Source organism: Pyrus communis, chromosome 13 (assembly GCF_963583255.1).
Source record: "Pyrus communis chromosome 13, drPyrComm1.1, whole genome shotgun sequence".
Lineage (NCBI taxonomy): Eukaryota > Viridiplantae > Streptophyta > Magnoliopsida > Rosales > Rosaceae > Pyrus > Pyrus communis.
Genome location: NC_084815.1, coordinates 24,180,326 through 24,197,559, shown reverse-complemented (window position 1 = coordinate 24,197,559; position 17,234 = coordinate 24,180,326). Strand labels below are relative to the sequence as shown.

The window sequence follows — 17,234 nt, the reverse complement described above, 5'->3', positions numbered from 1 at the left end:
ATAAAATAAAACAAAAAAGCCATAATTTATAGAAACTTCTAATCATGCTCAAACTCATAATCTGGATTTATTAAAAAAAGAAAAATAAAAAACATGAACACGTGTCAAGATATAGTTAGTCCATGTCAAAGGTAGGAACTTGCTCATCCTTAATTATTTTATTTTGGTTGCTATGCATCATTTGCAGCCTTCTTATGATTTGAGTACTAAAGTTCAAGCAGCCTGTGATCTCATACGTTTTGTATAATTACCTAAAACATTTTTGGTTATGCAGATTGGAGGAAAAGGAGAAAAATAATATGTATAGTTCCTTTTATAGGGGTTTGGCCTCTTTTTTAAATTAGCGAGAGAAAAATTAGCATTAATTTGAGGTTAATTAGGTAATTGTAGGTTAAGGCAGTGTGCTCGTCCCTCATGCAACTTAAGTTCAAATTTCTCCCTCGTAGATTTAAAGACGTAAACATTAATACAAGGAAATATATACCTTTAGAAGCCAATGCATTCGCTACAAAATTAGTTTAATTTGATTGAACAGTCCATACACCTCTTTTTACTTCTCGCGCACACATTTTTAGTTTTCGACCGTTAGATCAGATGAATTGAAGAAGATCATCGGACATAAATTAACAATGGGTGTGTGAGCAGTAAAAATGGGTGTGTGAATAACACACCCATTCTCAAAAGAATATGATGTTGGTTGAATGTTTTTAATGATAGTCAGCTTCAAGAGAACTTTAGATCAGGTCCAAATTATCTCCTCTAATCTCTTCCTATTTGAATGTTCACGATTGAACCACGTTAACATCTTGTGTTGACTTCTTTACCGTAAGAGAAAGACAGAGGAAAGTGAGCGAGAATGAGAGAAGAGGAGAAGATATTTAGAGAGGAAAGAATCCTCTATTTAGATCGTAGAGTAATCAAATCAATGGATTAAAATAGTTTACAACATTAACAAAAAATGCAAATTAAAGAGGAAAATCATGAATCATGATTAAAGCATTAGCATCCTTGTCTCATCATAACTTCATTAAGGATTGGAAAAAGCTATACATATACCCTCCACACCTACCCCATCATGTTATATTGTATTTCCCCCCACCACCTAAACTAAACAAAATATGAAAAATACAATAAACCCCACTAAACATTTTCTCCAAATATACCAAACACAAAATAAATTTAAAACAAAAAATAAAAACTGCTTGCAGAGAACTAGCTACATTTCCACATTCCAATTTCCAGATTGATCAGAGCTAAAACTGAAGTACATATCGGAAATTCGAGCGGCGGAGATGCGAATTCGTGCAGCTTTTCGGGTTTATTAGACTCGGAGCAAGTAGATACTGAGCTCAGGAGCTCCATTGCTATCAGGGTTCATCATGTAGAAGGCCTCAGAGTCTCTAGACCCAACAATTCTCTCAAACTTGGCCCTCATGTACATGAGTTCGCCTTCGGATTCGGACCCGGCTTCAGCTTCATTCCCTTCCACCGCCGCAGACGGCGGCAGCACACCAGCCCCCATTGAAATGGGCTCCACAGCTTTCAACACCTTCCACTCCTTGGCCCCACATTCTCTTTTGCTAGCAAAACCATATTTCTTACCGTTGCAAAAAGTTCTCCACACTGGCTCTTCCAGCAGCCTCAGAGATTTCTGATCTTTCTTCTTTTGAAGATCTGCTTTGTGATCCTTGTCACACTCCAACGCAATTCTGACGAGGCCGGACGCCATTTCTTTAACCAACCCGCTGATCGGCGTTGCAAGCTCGATCAAGAAGGCCGGATGCGAGCTAGGGTCTCTCTGGAGTGCAAAATGTACGTGGCCACGCCTTGAGCCGAAAAGAGTGCCTACCACTCGGGGTCCCAGCCCAAGTGGTAGGCTAGATCGGTTCTTACCAAAAGTGGTAAGAACAGACCGCAACCTGGAAACTGCAGCCGCTTGCAGTTTCCTCCTGGGAAGTTGATGAGCCTCATGACCATGCTGTTGTTTTTGATGATGATCATGCTCTTGTTTCTTCTCCTCCTCCTCGTCGGATTTTGGTTTCGACGCAGAGGAGGAGGATTTGAGGCTCGGAAGAACTACATGATCAACATCATTTTCTTCTTCTTCTTCGTTGCCAACTTTGTTTGTCCAGAGGAAGTGTCTCTTGGAGGAGGAGTCCTGCAAGCTCCTTGCCATGCTCACTGATTTCATATGAGAAAGCAATCAGTGGGAAGAGGGGAGTCCTTAAAGATGGTTTGGTGGGTAGAGAGAGAAAGAGAGGAGAGAGATAGAGAGTGGGGATTCTGGTCTATTCCTTCCTTCACTTTTATTGATATGTGGGGGGATTTCATTTCATTAATTCTTTGTTTCTAGCCCTTTGTTGTAGCCAAAGAGAATCCTGACAAAAGAAACACAGCCTGACCCACCAACTGAATGAGGAACTGAGGAGAGAGAGGGGGAGAGAGAGAGAGAGGGAGATTTGAAAAATAGAAAAGAAAGGAATCTGAGGAGACAATGTGCCTTGTTATTTCACTTTCTGGTGGGGTAGAGAGGAGAGGGAGAGGGAGAGGGATGTTGCTTGACTGACTCTTTTGACTTGAAATCCCCAAAACAGCAAAGAGATGGCAACCAAAGCCCAAACAAACCCAAAGCCATCACTATTCCCACCAGACATGCTCACCACAAGTCACAAGTCTCAACACACCCTTCCATAACTCAGGAAAAGAACTTTCATGAAACGAGTACATTATCATGCTGATATTCCAAACCAATTCGTTATCATGTGAGATACTTAACGTTCACGTGGTGTTGCATTCAATTGATTGATTGGTTTGTGTACCCATACCAATACTATGAGAAACGACATCACTATAACAGTATCTCAAACTAATCATGCATATTATCTTACAAGGAATTCAAAACGTATTGTAGTGTATCGTTGATTTGAGATATTGTCACAAACTATTTTAAATGACAGTGCGTGATTGGTCTGAAACACTGTCGTTGTGTTTGATTGGTAAGTTTCTCACCATGGCCCACACCCATGCCCATGTCCATTTCTAGTTGAGAGGTGCACCAGGTGGTGGTGGTGTTGTTTGTTGGGGGTTCTCATTAGAACACTGTTATCTCATGGGCTATGTTGGGTGCAGAGTCTACACATCACCTACCTGCGAACTGACGCTTCAATGTTTGTGGGGACCCAAAAACCAAACCCTTATTCTTCCAATGAAACATTGAAGCATCGCTTTCCTCATCGACTAGAATCTATTTGTAAGCCTCTCAATGTGGCCTTACCACATCTCTTGGTGCTGTACGAGTTTTATGAGGAATGATTTTTTCGACGAAAAACGCTTCCGTTTGTGACCTATCGGAATGGTCCGCAGGATGATCTGAAAGCGTAAGAAAACTCTAAAGGAACTTTCTTTCGTAAGTTGCTGCATCCCGTTGGATGTTTTGTGAAAGGAAAAAGAAAACACAAATGCAACAGAGTAATCTTGCAAATGCAGTCTCTATCGAGAAACGACGCTAAAAGAACACAACTCTTTTCCAAACTAATAACTAAACAAAGCCAAATAATTACATACAGTTGCGGCACCAGGAGTCAGACAATCTCTTACTAGTTACATGAACTTATAGACAAGGATCCATAAAGAAAATACAACTTCGCGTGCGTATGGACATAGGCCAGCACACTCACTACTGAATGGGTTTTTTCTTCTTCTTTCTTTTGTACATATAAGAGAAGCACAAATGGATAAGTCGAGGATACTTGCCTACGGTTCACGAAAAATAAAAGGTCCTAAGGTTAGCTCTCTAAACTTTGTTCAGGGTCTGGTTGCTTGGGCGCAGTGGCTCCACCATTCATTCTGGCACGTGCCTCGGCAAACATCCTCTGTTGCTCAGCCAAGGCTTCTTCCTCTGTCATCTCCACTCCGTTCCCCCATTTGACACTTTTTGATAAGTCATGCTGCAAGGAATACCACTTGCATCAGTATATAGTTTTATGTTGCAAGTTCACGACTGCTTGACAATTTATAGACATGTGAACTAGTTGACTAGTTGCATGCTTTAGCACCCAACACAACGGCCCCTGGTGCAACAACAGGCACCAGTTTGACATTTGCTTGTATAGAGGTACTGCCAGTTAAACCCAGCTGCACAAAAGATCAATCCCTAACTCTCAACGTTCCACTGAATAACTGATGTCTTGTTTTAAGTTATGGCAACTTCAGTCTTGCATAAGTTGAATGAACATAGAAGGCATCATGAACACTTACCATAGTCTCAAGCTTGTGTTGTTCATATGCTGAATAAACTTCCTCAATGTACTCGCTAAACCCAAGAACCTGATACACAGAAGAGAACAAATGTCATGATGCAGCCATTGTAAGCATCTCACATGGTATATGAATATAATTGCTCTTCATAAGCACAAATTAGGGGTTACAATTTAAGCTTAATGCACAAATATGCATCTCATTCGAGAATCCACATAGATCAATATGACAATAACTATCATGATAGAAGTATGAACTACACAGAGATAACGCCTGCACGTATAAATATACATACGTATGCATAGACTGATAGACATACTAACATACCACACTATTAAACTACCAGACGCACAATGGACAACAACAATTTAGGAAAATAAATCAGACCATACGAAGAATCAAATTTATAAAACTGAAAACATGTTCAACTGGGTTGTTCACAAACCTGTAAAGCCTTGAGTACATGCTCGGGAGCTATTGTTCTTTTATCCTCTCTGCTACAAACTTCATTCGATTCTGATGAGATGAGATTTATAAACTCTGCAAACGCAATAACGCAAGTCTGAATGCTTTTCTTCAGTAATAAAGAAAAATAAAACATCCGTCAAAGCACTAAGGCAGTAGACAACACTTCAAACCCCAAAGTTATGGGGCAAAGAAATAAGTTAGGAGCAATTCCAACAGCTATAGCCTATAAAAATCCCAGAAAATCTGAAAACTAACTTTATTTTAATGTTGCTTCAAGCTTATTGACTAAAACATGTCACATTTGTAATCGAAAAAAGCATCTAGTGTATTAACTGAAACTACTAGGTTTGACGTGCAGAACATGCTATTGGCCAAAACGAATAAGGGTTTAATCTATACAGAGATCAAGATACTAAGAGTAAGATAGATGCATTAGCAGTAGCAAAACTAAAGCAATTTTGAATTAATGTACAAATTTAAAACATAAACTAAAGATAAACTACTTATATATTCTCACCTACGCAACACTCAATCAAAAGATCTTGAGCATCTCTTGCGACACGTACATCTGGCGGCAACATCTCTTTAATGATTTTGGTCATGGTTGCTGAACATGAATATTAAATCATAAGCTACACGTACATCTGGCGGCAATATCGTGTATAATAAACAGTATAAGATGCCCCTACTGGGAATTCACAAACACAAAGAAACCATGAGGAGCACAAAGAGAGATGATAAAAGTATAGACACATATGATGCAGTGAGAGAGATAAATGATTACAAGGACATACTACTAGACAAGTAATCGCACAAAAGTTTGTCACGCCTGGTAAAGGCTTAGCCTCAACACGAGGAAACATGAATTAGCACCCAACCTAATGCTTGTTCTAATCACATGCAGGAAGCAGTACTTCGCAAGCAAATTCGGGGCCCCTAACCAGCAAGCAAATCATGCATACCTCCTTCCATCCAAATGAAATTTATTTTTAGGAGTTTTAATTCTGATTTCTTTGTTTATACAGTCCCACTCACTATTCGTATCCGAAAAATCAATTTCTTGAAACCCTTAATTCAATATACAAGATTTAGTCAATCAATATTTTCAACCAATCTTTAATTAATCAATTTACGTAAGCAATTAGTTCAAAATAAAGAACAGCAGCAAACCCCCAAATCCTAGGGCACTAATTTTGTCGAAATCGTTCAATTACAAAATCCAGAGATAATTACACGAAATTAACCAAAAAAATCATGAAATCGATAAACCTAACAACAATAATCTCAAAAATTAAACGAAAAAATATACAAAAATTACGAATCCACCTTTCGGAAGCGAAGCATCTTCCTTTGACTTCCCGACGATGTCCATCGGATCCATCCTGGACCTGCGCACACCGTAAGCCCCAAAAATCAGCACCTACATATTCCAAAATTCACCGAAAAAATACAAAACGGAAAAAAAAAAATCACAGATCTAAAAATTCCAGCAGAACCGAGATGACTCACCTGATAACCGAGTTGAATCGGAGAGCGAGCAAGCGCGAATCTGACCGCGTAGACGACGAATGAATCAACCGATCGACGAAGATCCGAGTTGCAGGAAGATCACGATTCGGAAGGGAGACATGGTGTTGAATATATGGATTTATCAGGGGAAGGGGGTTGAGTTCTTCAGGATAAGAGAGCCAGATCTCGCTCGCAGGCGATTAGGGCAAACGAAACAATTCTCCCCCAAAAGCGCGTTGATTTACGAGTCCACCACGCGCGTCGTTGAGGAGTTTTCGACGGCCGTGCGTTTCGCGGGGTGAGCGGTTGGCGGGTGCTGCGCACGCGGAATGGGGACGCGTGGTCGTTTTTTGGATTGTTGGGTTTTGTTAGTGATAGGGTCTTGTCTCTCATCTTCCATGGAAAGGAGCCAATGGCCTTTTGGCGCGTTTGGAAAGAACCAATGAGAGTGTGTGTATTTTTTATTTGCAAAGTAGTCTTTTTTTTTCTTTTTTTTTTAATTTTTTTAAATTTTTAAATTTTAAATTTAACAATCTTAGAGATTTTTTTTTTAGTACATTAATATATTTTTACATTAAAAGAGAAAAAGTTTGGTTAAACCGCACAATGTGTAATCTAATTTTTTATTGAATTTGTTGTTCACGAAGTTCTAACTTAAAACCTCTCATTTTTAAATGAAAATGAATACTACTAAACGACACCTTTTGAATGTTTGTGGTTTAGTACAATTAAAATGAACTCATCTTTGCAATCTAATTTAGGATAATTAAAGTCACTCAGTACTACGCTCTGATAGTATTCATCTTCACTTGAAAGTGAGAGGTCTTAGGTTTGAATCTCGTGGATAGCAAATTCGATACTAGATTATGCTACCTATTGTTTAGCTTAGCCGAACCTTTTATTCCTTTAATGTAAAAATATCGATGTACTAAAATAAAAAATCTAAAAAGGTAATTAATACTACATTTTTCCAACCCAAAAAAATGTTGGAAACGTATAAATACTTTTCGTAGTGGGCTTCGCTTTAATTTTATTTTGTTATGTCAGCCCAGACCAAATTAATCTGGGCTGGCAGCCCAAAGTGGTCGGATCCACACTCTAGTGGGTCGACTGCCGAGCCCATTCGACCCAGCAACCCAACCCAAATTACATTTTTTTTCCCGGTCCAGTAATACAAGTTACGACTACGTTCTCTGGCTTTTTTATACCTCTCGCTCTCCTCCCTCCTGTCTCTGCTCGAAGGAGGGCTTTGCCGCGCCGGCTCGCCCTGCAGTCATCACTCTTGACGAAACCCTAATCCTCAATTAATTTTGATTACCCAGCTTCTTCTCAATCTTCAAGATATTAAGAAGTTAATCACGCAATGGCTTCAGACGAAGACGATTTCGTGTTCTACGGAACACCGATTGAGCGGGAGGAAGATTTAACCAGTCGCAAGAAGAAGTCCGTTGCTGAGGCCTCTGGTAACTTGCGTACTCTAGTTCCTTGGAAGCAAGAGGTACGTATGTTCTCTTATCTTTTGTTTGGTTCCTGAGAAAGCTCGAGAAAGTAGAAACAATGGAGAAATTTCAGTGTTAATTAGTGGAGTGTGGTAATTGAGTTTTAATGTCAGTTGTGTTGAGCGTAGAAGTTGTATGTAATTGGAGGATTGGGTTTATAGGGAAATGTGATCAGAGAGAGTTTGCAATTGGTAGTTGTAGTAATGTGTTTGGTTGATGAGAAAGTTTGAAAAGGAATTTGAAAATGCGGACTTGGTTTGGGTGAACTGGGTGCAGATTGAAATGGGTTGATTTCCATTTTGAATTTTAACATGGAAGTTGATAGTTGGCCAAACTTGTATAGCAAAATTATGCTGAGTGATTAATGTGGGATGCCGGTTTTGTTTTCTTTATCAAACAAAGTTTATTATGCATGACATTAAAGCTTTGATTAAATTTCAATTGTGCTGCTCACTGATTGATGTTTAAATGAACGGTCTGGGTTTACTTTTCTGTTGACTTTTGTGTCTCCAGGTTAGAGATGAAGAAGGGAGAAGGAGATTTCATGGTGCATTTAGTGGAGGGTTTTCTGCCGGCTATTACAATACAGTCGGCTCAAAAGAAGGTATCTTCTCACTTTCCTTTGAACTAGAAATGTGTGATTCCTTTTCTTAAGAATATTCGAGGGTAGCTAATGGTTTAAGCCATCTGAAACAAACGTGCAGGGTGGACACCGCAGACTTTTGTGTCATCGCGGAAGAACAGAGCTGAAGTCAAACGGCAGGACATTATGAACTTTTTAGATGAAGATGAAAGAGCTGTAAGTTTGATCTTGGCTTTAACCTATTACACCTATTTCATTTACATTCTTCAACTTTGGGAATATATTGCAAACTGTCAATGTTGGAATCATCGCCTTTTAGAATTGGTAAATTATGTATGTTTATGCTTATTTGATGTTTAGTTATTGTAGTTATCTAATATAAACTTTACAACGAAGGGAGTGAAAACCTATTGGTTGGAAAACCATACAACCTTTTGCAATGGTTAGTTTCAATTATATGAAAATTCTCATCTAGCCAAAACTAGATTAAAAGTAGGAAATAGAGTATTTTTTTTTTCTTTTCTAATGTTGACTGTTCTCTAGCTCTTGAAAAATGATAGTATATTTATGTTGTTGAGTTCTTATAGATATCATATCCGATGACCATGGAGTTCTTCTAGATGATGAGGACTACTGCCAATGATTTTACTTTAGAATTAAATCAGTTTTCTGATTCTTCTTCTTAACATTTAGGAACTTGAAGGCCAATCTTTGGGGACGTCTATGCAGTTTGATACATTTGGATCTACAGCTACTGAACTTGCTCGTAAACAAGCTGAGAAGGAACAACAGAAAAGGTTAGGGTGTTGGTCAATTGCAATTCTAGTTGAATCAATAACCAAGTTGATAATACAAGTTAGTCATTTGGATGAAAATGATAAGGTTCTGAATGCTACCCCTTGTTGTACACTGTACCCTAACCTTTAGGTTCTAGAGAGTTGTAATGCTTTCATACCATTGCTGAACAAAATTAAATTCTTCAGGTATAAGGTTGTTTGAAGTGTTAATCCCACTTTCTCTTGGAAATTTATGGTGAGAGTAGAATAATAGCATTTTTAAAATGATTTTTCTGGTTAAATGAATAAGATTAATTGTCATATTTAACATAGATTTTCTTTTTTATATGTTAATAACCGTGACATATTTTTCTTAAAACCTTGTCCTTGAAAATAGTGTCATGCATTGTTTTCTAACTTGTTGATATCTTGTTTATCATGTATTTTAGGCCATCAGCTATTCCTGGACCAGTTCCTGATGAATTAGTTCTTCCAGCCACAGATTCTATAGGTTTGTTCCAGTAAAATTTGGGTCGGTGATTGTTCAAAAAGTTTTTTTTTTTTTTTTTTTTAATTATTAGTTGCACATCTCTTTATACCTGTTTGCTGTTTTTGATTAGGTGTGAAGTTGCTGCTGAAGATGGGATGGCGCCATGGTCGTTCAATCAAGGATTCACATATTGATTCATCATACGGTATATGTGGCTTGCAAATTCAAAATTGTTCTGAAATCAACTATTCTTGTATGGGTTGATGTGCAAGTATTATTTATTTTATGACTTGGAATTTAGAACATTAGTGTGAGGTTCTTTGCTATAAATTTAGATTTGGCATACCTAGAATACATGTAGCATGTGCGGGACTACCAGAATACATACAGTTTCATCTGATTGCTCTTGATTAAGGTCTTTCTTTCATTACTTACAGTCTTAAACTTTTTCATGTCCTTTGTACAGATGCTCGAAGGGAAGCGCGAAAAGCATTTTTAGCATTTTCTTCCAGTGGTGCAAAAACACAGCTTGCTGACTCTGAGCCTGTTCATGGTGACATGGAGGATCATATTGAGCTGCCTGCTAGTGATGATATTCAATCTTCTCAAAGCACACCTGTAAGTAAATTTTCTTTTCTATGTCAGTCATTCATTTGGTTTTGTTTTATTTCTTGATTCAGTATTTGGACCGTAATGGATAATTCTATTGCGTATTTGTTTAATTCATAAGTTAAGTCAGAGTTTTGGAGCTTGTTAAAATTATTCTTTAGGTATTTCAAATTTCTTTTTTAGGCAGTACACTTTTTCTCGAAGAGTTCTTGAGAACATTTTCTTTGATCATTATGATTTGTAATATTCTCTCTGTGCCTTACATATTTCCTTCAGGTTTATGTAATCTACCCAAAGCAGGACCTTCACGGATTAGGTTTTGATCCTTTTAAGCATGCGCCTGAGTTCAGGGGTAAGTGATTTTCTCTTCTTTTTACAGAAAACTGGGTCATATTTCTGTGATTACGAGCAATCTAATGCTTCCTAACCACTATTTTTTTATTGTTTATATTCAGAGAAGAAGAGATCACGCCTCTCTGAGAATAGGGGTATTGGATATATAAGTGCCCGTTCAAATGACAATAATCTTTTTGGCTTCAAGTGTAAGATTTATGATCCAGATGAAAAGCATTCCTTTTGGTGTTATAATATAGGGTTCTGTCCTAAGAAGCATAATTATGGCAACTTGGTCGTCGCGTATCCCCATCCCATACTTAATCGGATACGATACGCGACCAATACGCCTCCAATACGTATCGGGGTGAACTGATATGTCTTTTGACTAATGGATATGGGTGTCCAACATTTGGGATACGGTTACGTATCAGGCTGAGAAGGACTGAATTATAGCCTTCTTGCGCAATTGCAGATCAGCAGATCTGTTGAATATCGCGAGGAAGAAGACGGTAGCATCTCATAATCCTCTTTATTTTCACACATCTAAACGCTACAGTTTCAGTTTCATGTGTTGTAGTCAGTTAGTGGCCACTGCCACTCAGCCCAACCACAACCACACGTGTAAAGGTTAAAAAAAATTAAATGCAATTCCTTTCCAATTTGTTTGGTCTCCTATATATCTGTAAATATACCATAAATTATCTATAATATGCTTTTCTTGTATCTTATAAATTAGTAATATATACTTTCAATAGTAATGATAACAATTACTAAATGTTAATATATAATTTAAATTGTCGTGTCCATGCCGTATATATCCTAGTTTTTAATAATTTGTCATGTTGCCGTGTAGTATTGTATCGTTGCCATAACGGTATCCGTGCTTTATAGGTATTGTCCTCTTATTGCTTTTATTTGATTGCACGGATTGGTTTCTCAACTTATGATTGATTTATCTTGTTATTCATTAGCAGGAACGTTTGCTCCTGGTTTTGGAATTGGAGCACTTGAAGAACTTGATGCTGAAGATGAGGATGTTTATAATTCTGGTTAGTGTTATTGTAACGAATAATCAATCTTTGCAGTAATTATAGCTATTATAGAGTCATTGCATAGAATCGCTTTGTGTTTTTGGTGCTGGTCTTTTCCTGTTATGTTTTCTGGGAGAAACTACTGAAGATGTGATTAATTTAATCTATGCTTTCCCTTCTCCTTCATTCGGACCACAGATTGCTCCATTGCATTATTTTTCTTCGTTTTGCATGATATATCTTACAGCTTGTGATTTACTGGGTAAAGGGGTATAGTTCAATAGTGATTAGACCTGTTAGTCAGATTCATTTTGTGCTAACCAGATTAACTTTTTGTTTAAATATTATTCGTTATAATGCTCAAGTTTTTGCAATTTTACTTCTCGTTCAGGTTATGGATTTGAGGAAACTTATGTTGAAGATATTGATGATGAGCCTTCAAGATCAATCATGGATAGCAAGCAAAAGTACGTTCGAAAGGAACCAGGTGGTCTCTCTGGATTTAGACTTGCATCTAATTCGGACTACCAACATGAGAGGTAATCCGAGGTTTTAGTTTTATATGCATGTGAGTATGCAGAAAAGAGTGATCCTTCCGCTTGTTCATTTCTGACTACATATGTGCTAACTATTACTCTGGGATTTGTTCCAGATTTGATCCTCCTGTAGTACCAAAAGATTTTGTACCCAACCATAAATTTTCTGGGCCTCTTGATAGTGGGTGCAAGCTTGGAGATCCTGGTCCCACAGAAGTCTCTCCTCCAGAGGATAGTAATCTGAAACTCTTAATTGACGGGGTCGCAACTTTAGTAGCTCGATGTGGTAAATTATTTGAGGATCTCTCTAGAGAGAAAAATCAGTCAAATCCCTTGTTTAGTTTTCTAGTTGGAGGGAATGGGCATGATTATTATGCAAGGAAACTGTGGGAGGAGCGGCAAAAGCGAGGCAATCACACCAAGGAGATATTGGATGGTAAATTGTCTCCACGAAAGCAGAAGATGACAGCAGAGAGCCGTGGAAAAATTTTAGGGGAAAGGGCTTTGGAACGAAGCTCCAAAGAGTCAAGTTCATCTGTTGCTTCTGAAGAGGCCATTCAGCTTCAGTACAACCTTTCAGATACATTTACTAAACCTGCATTAGATGTGAGTACAATACATCTTGCTTGCCTGCTTTCTCAAATGTTTTATGTATCCAAGTTTTTTGCGAATCCAGATTGTAATGTCCTTGGTTTACTTAAGCATTGCCTTAGCTACCCATAGTTTTTCATATTTTTATGAATGAATGAAAGAAATGGGTAGTTTGTGTTGCTCAAGGAAAGTTTTAGATTTTCTCACTTTGTTTTATGTGTTGAATGTAGGGTGAGATGCTGGAAGTTGCAAAACCCTTCAACGATGATCCTGCAAAGCAAGAAAGGTTTGAGCGGTTTCTCAAGGAGAAATACCAAGGAGGACTTCGATCTACCGAGTCTGGTGGAGCTAGTCATATGTCAGAAGCAGTTCGTGCTCGTGAGAGATTAGACTTTGAGGCTGCAGCTGATGCAATACAGAAAGGGAAGTGGAGTAAAGAAAGCAAACTCTCCACATCACAGTTCATGGATTTTTTATCCGCTGGAGCGATGCAGTTTACTCCTGGGGGATCAGCGGTATGTTCTGCTGGTGCTTTTTCAGATTTTGGTTTTGTAAATGTATACTCATATTCTTTATATAATTAATTATTTGGTTTCTTAATTTTTGAAAACAGCAAGCCAAAGATACTCAAACTGAAAATTCGATAAAAAAGGAAGTTCGCATAAAACGCACAGAATATCAGTGGCGTCCTTCACCTATTTTATGCAAACGTTTTGATCTCATCGATCCTTTCATGGGGAAGGTACAGTTGAATACTCTTCTCTATAACTCCTCTCTCTCTCAACATTTTTCTTATCACCATACCTTAAACATATGATACTGTCGCATGCAGCCACCACCAGCTCCACGGATGAAGAGCAAAATGGAAACTCTGATTTTTACATCAGATTCTGGAAAAGACACAAAAGCAGAAGAAACTGTAATTGTAAAGAGGGACTACATCCCTGTTGTTCAATCTAATGCCCAAGGAAAAAGCAAAGATGTAGTTGACGAGGAAGGCGCAGTTGAGGTTGAAGTTGAAAACGTCGAGAGGCCAGTTGACCTTTACAAGGTGCTTTAAACACAAAATTCAGTGATTTGTTTTTACATGCATACGCTAGACGTAACATATGACTTCATTTGTGTGCAGGCTATATTTTCTGATGACGAGGATGATGCTGAGGATACCTCTGTTTCCAACGGGGTTGGTAATCCAGAGAAGAAGGTTGAAGCAGCCACTACAACATTAAACCGTTTGATCGCAGGCGACTTTTTGGAATCCTTAGGAAAAGAACTAGGCCTAGAGGTTCCCCCTGAGCTGCCCTCATCAACGAACAAAGCCAGAACTTCTTCGCCTCCCAAAGGAGCCGGTTCAGGATATTCCAGTATCCTGCCAGTTGATAATAAGCCGCCGTCCACTCATGAGATTCCACGCAGACCAGAAATTTCTCAAGAGGCTCCGCGTGACATTGCTGAACCTTTCAATGGTAACTTGACAGGTAATTCAGCGAGAAGTAATAGCAAAAGCGCAGAGACGGGTGCTTTGGGGAATCAGTTTGACAAGATTATATTCCGAAAAGCACATCAAGATGATAGGAAGGACAAAACACCCTCAAGGCAGCACCACATTGTGGGCAGCGGTTCACCATCAGAAGATGAAAGGAGCAGAAAGTGCTCTAGGGGACATCGGCATAGACACAGCGATTCAGATAGCGATTCATGCAGCGATCATCAGGACCGTCACCGTTCTAGGTCTAAGGGGAAGAAGAAAGGATCCTCTCGAGAAAAGAGCAGTGGTAGCAGAAAACACTCGAAGCATCATAAACGTCGAAGCAGAGACTCCTCTGAGAAGGAACGTTCAGAATCCAGGAGGGACAAGCACAGAAGGCGAGATTGAACGCGACGTACTACTTCCTTAAACAGTGGAACTATTTGGTCAAGGAATGGAATGGCGGCCGTATGACAGCCCATGTTCCGTTGGCGCTCGCCTTTGGAAACTTCTAATTGAAATTAGATTGTTCTTGGAGAGTAGGATTCATCTTGTATGCATAATGCATGTAAGAGTTTGAAACATTACTACAGTTTGGATGTAATGTTATCTTTGGGCCGGATCCCCTTCTCATAATCCACCCAATCAGGAATTCGTACAATTGAAATTTGATTCATCTGCTACAAATAGGGGTCAACTTTAAATGTTATAATAACTTTAGCCGTTTGATCAATTTTCAATGGCACAGATTTCCTGATTGGGTGAATTAGGGGGAAGGGATTCGGAGAGCCCATGGGAGGAGGATTCTCTCCCCACCTAATCTCTCACCCCTTCCCTCCCTTCTTATTTAAATGGTCACGGTTAAGCCACGTCAACGTCTTGTATTATTTTTTTTATAGAGATAATAAGACAAAAAAAATAATGTGTAAGATGAGGGGAGGAAAGGGGATGAGAACAAGAGGGAAGAGAATCCTACTCCCTCCCACGAACCAGAGAATGAAAAAGTTGGTATATCTTTAGCAAATCTTTAGCAAAAGAAAACAAGGTGCATAGAAACAAGATTCGTGGACGGTTATATCTCTATCTCTATCTCACTTTAACTCGTTACCTAGTTCTTATTTAAGAAAATTAATGAAAATGGTTTAAAAATTTTGAATTTTAACTATAGAGGCAAAATAAAGGGTAAAGTGAATAATAATATGATTAATTTTTTTTAGTGTAAAAATATGATTTTTCGTTAAAGTAAACAATACCGGAAGTTTTTTTTTTGTTAAAATTCTCTTTTTATTTCTTTGTCATACTCATCAAATGCTGACATCACGGGTGAGACAGAGAACTGAAGATATTTTTAGTCGATTACGTTCGAGAATCTTCTTCTCTTACTTTTGGTAAAGTAGAAATCTCTCAATGAAAGAGAAAGGGAAAAAGACTTTGTCATTTACCATACGGTCCATTTAAACAGAGTAATTATAATTGTTAGTCAAACTTAACAGGCAAACCTGTACTGATTAATTAATATAAGGTAATTTGCTATTTCAACTCCTCAAATATTATCTCAGTTCGAATTGACCGCCTGAATTATGTTTTTTGTAAATTAATCATTTAAATTATTTAAAATCAATCAATTAACTTCTTATATAGTTAGATTCGATAAAATTTTATTGGCATAAATGTACTCTCAATAGTGATTCATGTGCTTTTCACGTGTCAGTATTTAACGACAAAGTGAATTAAATTTTATCTAATCAGATAAGAATTAATTAACTAATTATTAATAGTTTAAGAAGTTATATTACTAAAAAAATAATTCAAAGAGTTAATTTCATTAAAATAATAATTCATGGAGTTAAACGGCAGTTTACTCTTGATAAATATAAGAGCATGTTAACGACAGACGTTTTTAATTATTTTTGGTCGCTCTCATTTTTCCTTTTTTTATTTTGCTTGTTTCCACCGATAGCTCCGTTTCACAGTCAGCTACCACTAGCTTTTCCTTGCATATCACATTTTTTATTTGCAGGAATATTTTAGCTTCATTTTTATTCAAAGGATCCCAAATTACAATAATATTTTTTTCTTTCAGAAACAAACGTTATTATTTACACTAATAAGGAATGGATGAGTTTAATTTCATAATAGGCTAATAATAATGTGGTTCAAAATCACATTTAGCAAAAATCGAACCTAAAATCTCTCACTTACAAGTGAAAAACCACTAGACTGTAGAACTATGTGGCAAATTACAATAATATTAATTAGAAATGATTTTCACAAATTTTTTTCATTCATACTATTCATTTTTCAATTGTTGAATTGAATAAAGTAAAGAAGAATCAAATGACATAAATGATCATAGATGTGCAAAGGAGAAAATGTTTTGGCCTTTTTAGTTAAAATGATTTATGATATTGACATAATTCTTCACCTTTGTCTCTAATAATGAAAATCGATAGAAGTGGTTTATAAGTTTGCCTACCATAAATCATTTTGGAGGTGTTGGTTTGACAAAAATACCCTTAAAAACGTGATCACGGGGTCGTTCACATGACAATTTAACAAGAATATTTACAAATTTTTCATGGAATGACCAAAACAAACTCATGTATCATTTCTATCGATTTTTATTGTCAAATACTCAAATGAGAAGTTAAGCCAATGCTAAAAAGCCAAAAAGTCCCCTATTGTTAATTTCTTTTTAGAGTTGGTCATTTGTCGTACACATCCTTCTTAAAAGAAAAAATTACATGCGTTGTCATGTGAGAAAATTTTATTTTTCTTTTTTTGTCATTTTTCATGTGAGTTTTATTTTTCTTTTTTGTCAATATTTTAAAGGAAAACTAATAAAAATGACTTGAAAACGTTGAGTTTTGACAATAAGGACAAAATAAAAGGTAAAGTAAATAGTACCATGATTGACTTTTTAATGTAAAAATATGATTTTTCGTTAAAGTGAACAGTATCGTAAGTTTTTCGTTAAAGCTTCATATTTTTTATTCAATCTTACATTGTGAGAAAATTAAGCTTAATTAATTATAGACAAATATCTTTACAGACCTTCTAGAAGGCTTGATCCGTAGGCCA

The 17,234-nt window shown here is 37.3% G+C and overlaps 3 protein-coding genes across 4 annotated transcripts; 1 reads left to right on the top strand and 2 right to left on the bottom strand.

The window, feature by feature from the left end:
- Positions 1 to 1,013: 1,013 nt before the first annotated feature.
- Positions 1,014 to 2,319, bottom strand: LOC137713653 (protein MIZU-KUSSEI 1-like). The gene has a single exon (XM_068452978.1). It carries the CDS (start codon positions 2,189 to 2,191, stop codon positions 1,322 to 1,324), a length of 870 nt encoding a protein of 289 aa, XP_068309079.1. The 5' UTR covers positions 2,192 to 2,319; the 3' UTR covers positions 1,014 to 1,321.
- A 1,192-nt stretch (positions 2,320 to 3,511) lies between these two features.
- LOC137713401 (protein Dr1 homolog) lies at positions 3,512 to 6,370 on the bottom strand. 2 transcript variants are annotated; one of them, XM_068452695.1, is made up of 6 exons: positions 6,235 to 6,370; positions 6,052 to 6,145; positions 5,243 to 5,332; positions 4,703 to 4,797; positions 4,258 to 4,326; positions 3,512 to 3,947 (listed from the first exon to the last, which is right to left on the bottom strand). In XM_068452695.1, exons 2-6 carry the CDS (start codon positions 6,104 to 6,106, stop codon positions 3,786 to 3,788), a joined length of 471 nt encoding a protein of 156 aa, XP_068308796.1. In that variant the 5' UTR covers positions 6,107 to 6,145; positions 6,235 to 6,370; the 3' UTR covers positions 3,512 to 3,785. The 2 variants fall into 2 exon arrangements, with proteins under 2 accessions (XP_068308796.1, XP_068308795.1); XM_068452694.1 differs by having other exon boundaries at positions 6,052 to 6,113; positions 6,235 to 6,368.
- Positions 6,371 to 7,445: 1,075 nt separating this feature from the next.
- On the top strand, positions 7,446 to 15,091 carry LOC137712857 (G patch domain-containing protein TGH-like). Its single transcript, XM_068452031.1, has 16 exons — positions 7,446 to 7,732; positions 8,247 to 8,337; positions 8,438 to 8,532; positions 9,010 to 9,113; positions 9,542 to 9,603; positions 9,713 to 9,787; positions 10,049 to 10,200; positions 10,468 to 10,543; positions 10,647 to 10,733; positions 11,499 to 11,576; positions 11,950 to 12,097; positions 12,211 to 12,700; positions 12,916 to 13,200; positions 13,299 to 13,427; positions 13,518 to 13,736; positions 13,815 to 15,091. Exons 1-16 carry the CDS (start codon positions 7,598 to 7,600, stop codon positions 14,559 to 14,561), a joined length of 2,973 nt encoding a protein of 990 aa, XP_068308132.1. The 5' UTR covers positions 7,446 to 7,597; the 3' UTR covers positions 14,562 to 15,091.
- Positions 15,092 to 17,234: the final 2,143 nt, after the last annotated feature.

Coding starts and splice junctions, on each gene's coding strand:
- LOC137713653 (XM_068452978.1), bottom strand. CDS start 2,191: ATGAAATCAGTGAGCATGGCAAGGAGCTTGCAGGACTCCTCCTCCAAG.
- LOC137713401 (XM_068452695.1), bottom strand. CDS start 6,106: ATGGATCCGATGGACATCGTCGGGAAGTCAAAGGAAGATGCTTCGCTT. Junction 5,333..6,051: donor AGATGCTTCGCTTCCGAAAG/GTGGATTCGTAA, acceptor ATTCATGTTCAG/CAACCATGACCAAAATCATT. Junction 4,798..5,242: donor TTTGATTGAGTGTTGCGTAG/GTGAGAATATAT, acceptor TTGCGTTTGCAG/AGTTTATAAATCTCATCTCA.
- LOC137712857 (XM_068452031.1), top strand. CDS start 7,598: ATGGCTTCAGACGAAGACGATTTCGTGTTCTACGGAACACCGATTGAG. Junction 9,114..9,541: donor GAGAAGGAACAACAGAAAAG/GTTAGGGTGTTG, acceptor CATGTATTTTAG/GCCATCAGCTATTCCTGGAC. Junction 13,201..13,298: donor TTACTCCTGGGGGATCAGCG/GTATGTTCTGCT, acceptor TTTTGAAAACAG/CAAGCCAAAGATACTCAAAC.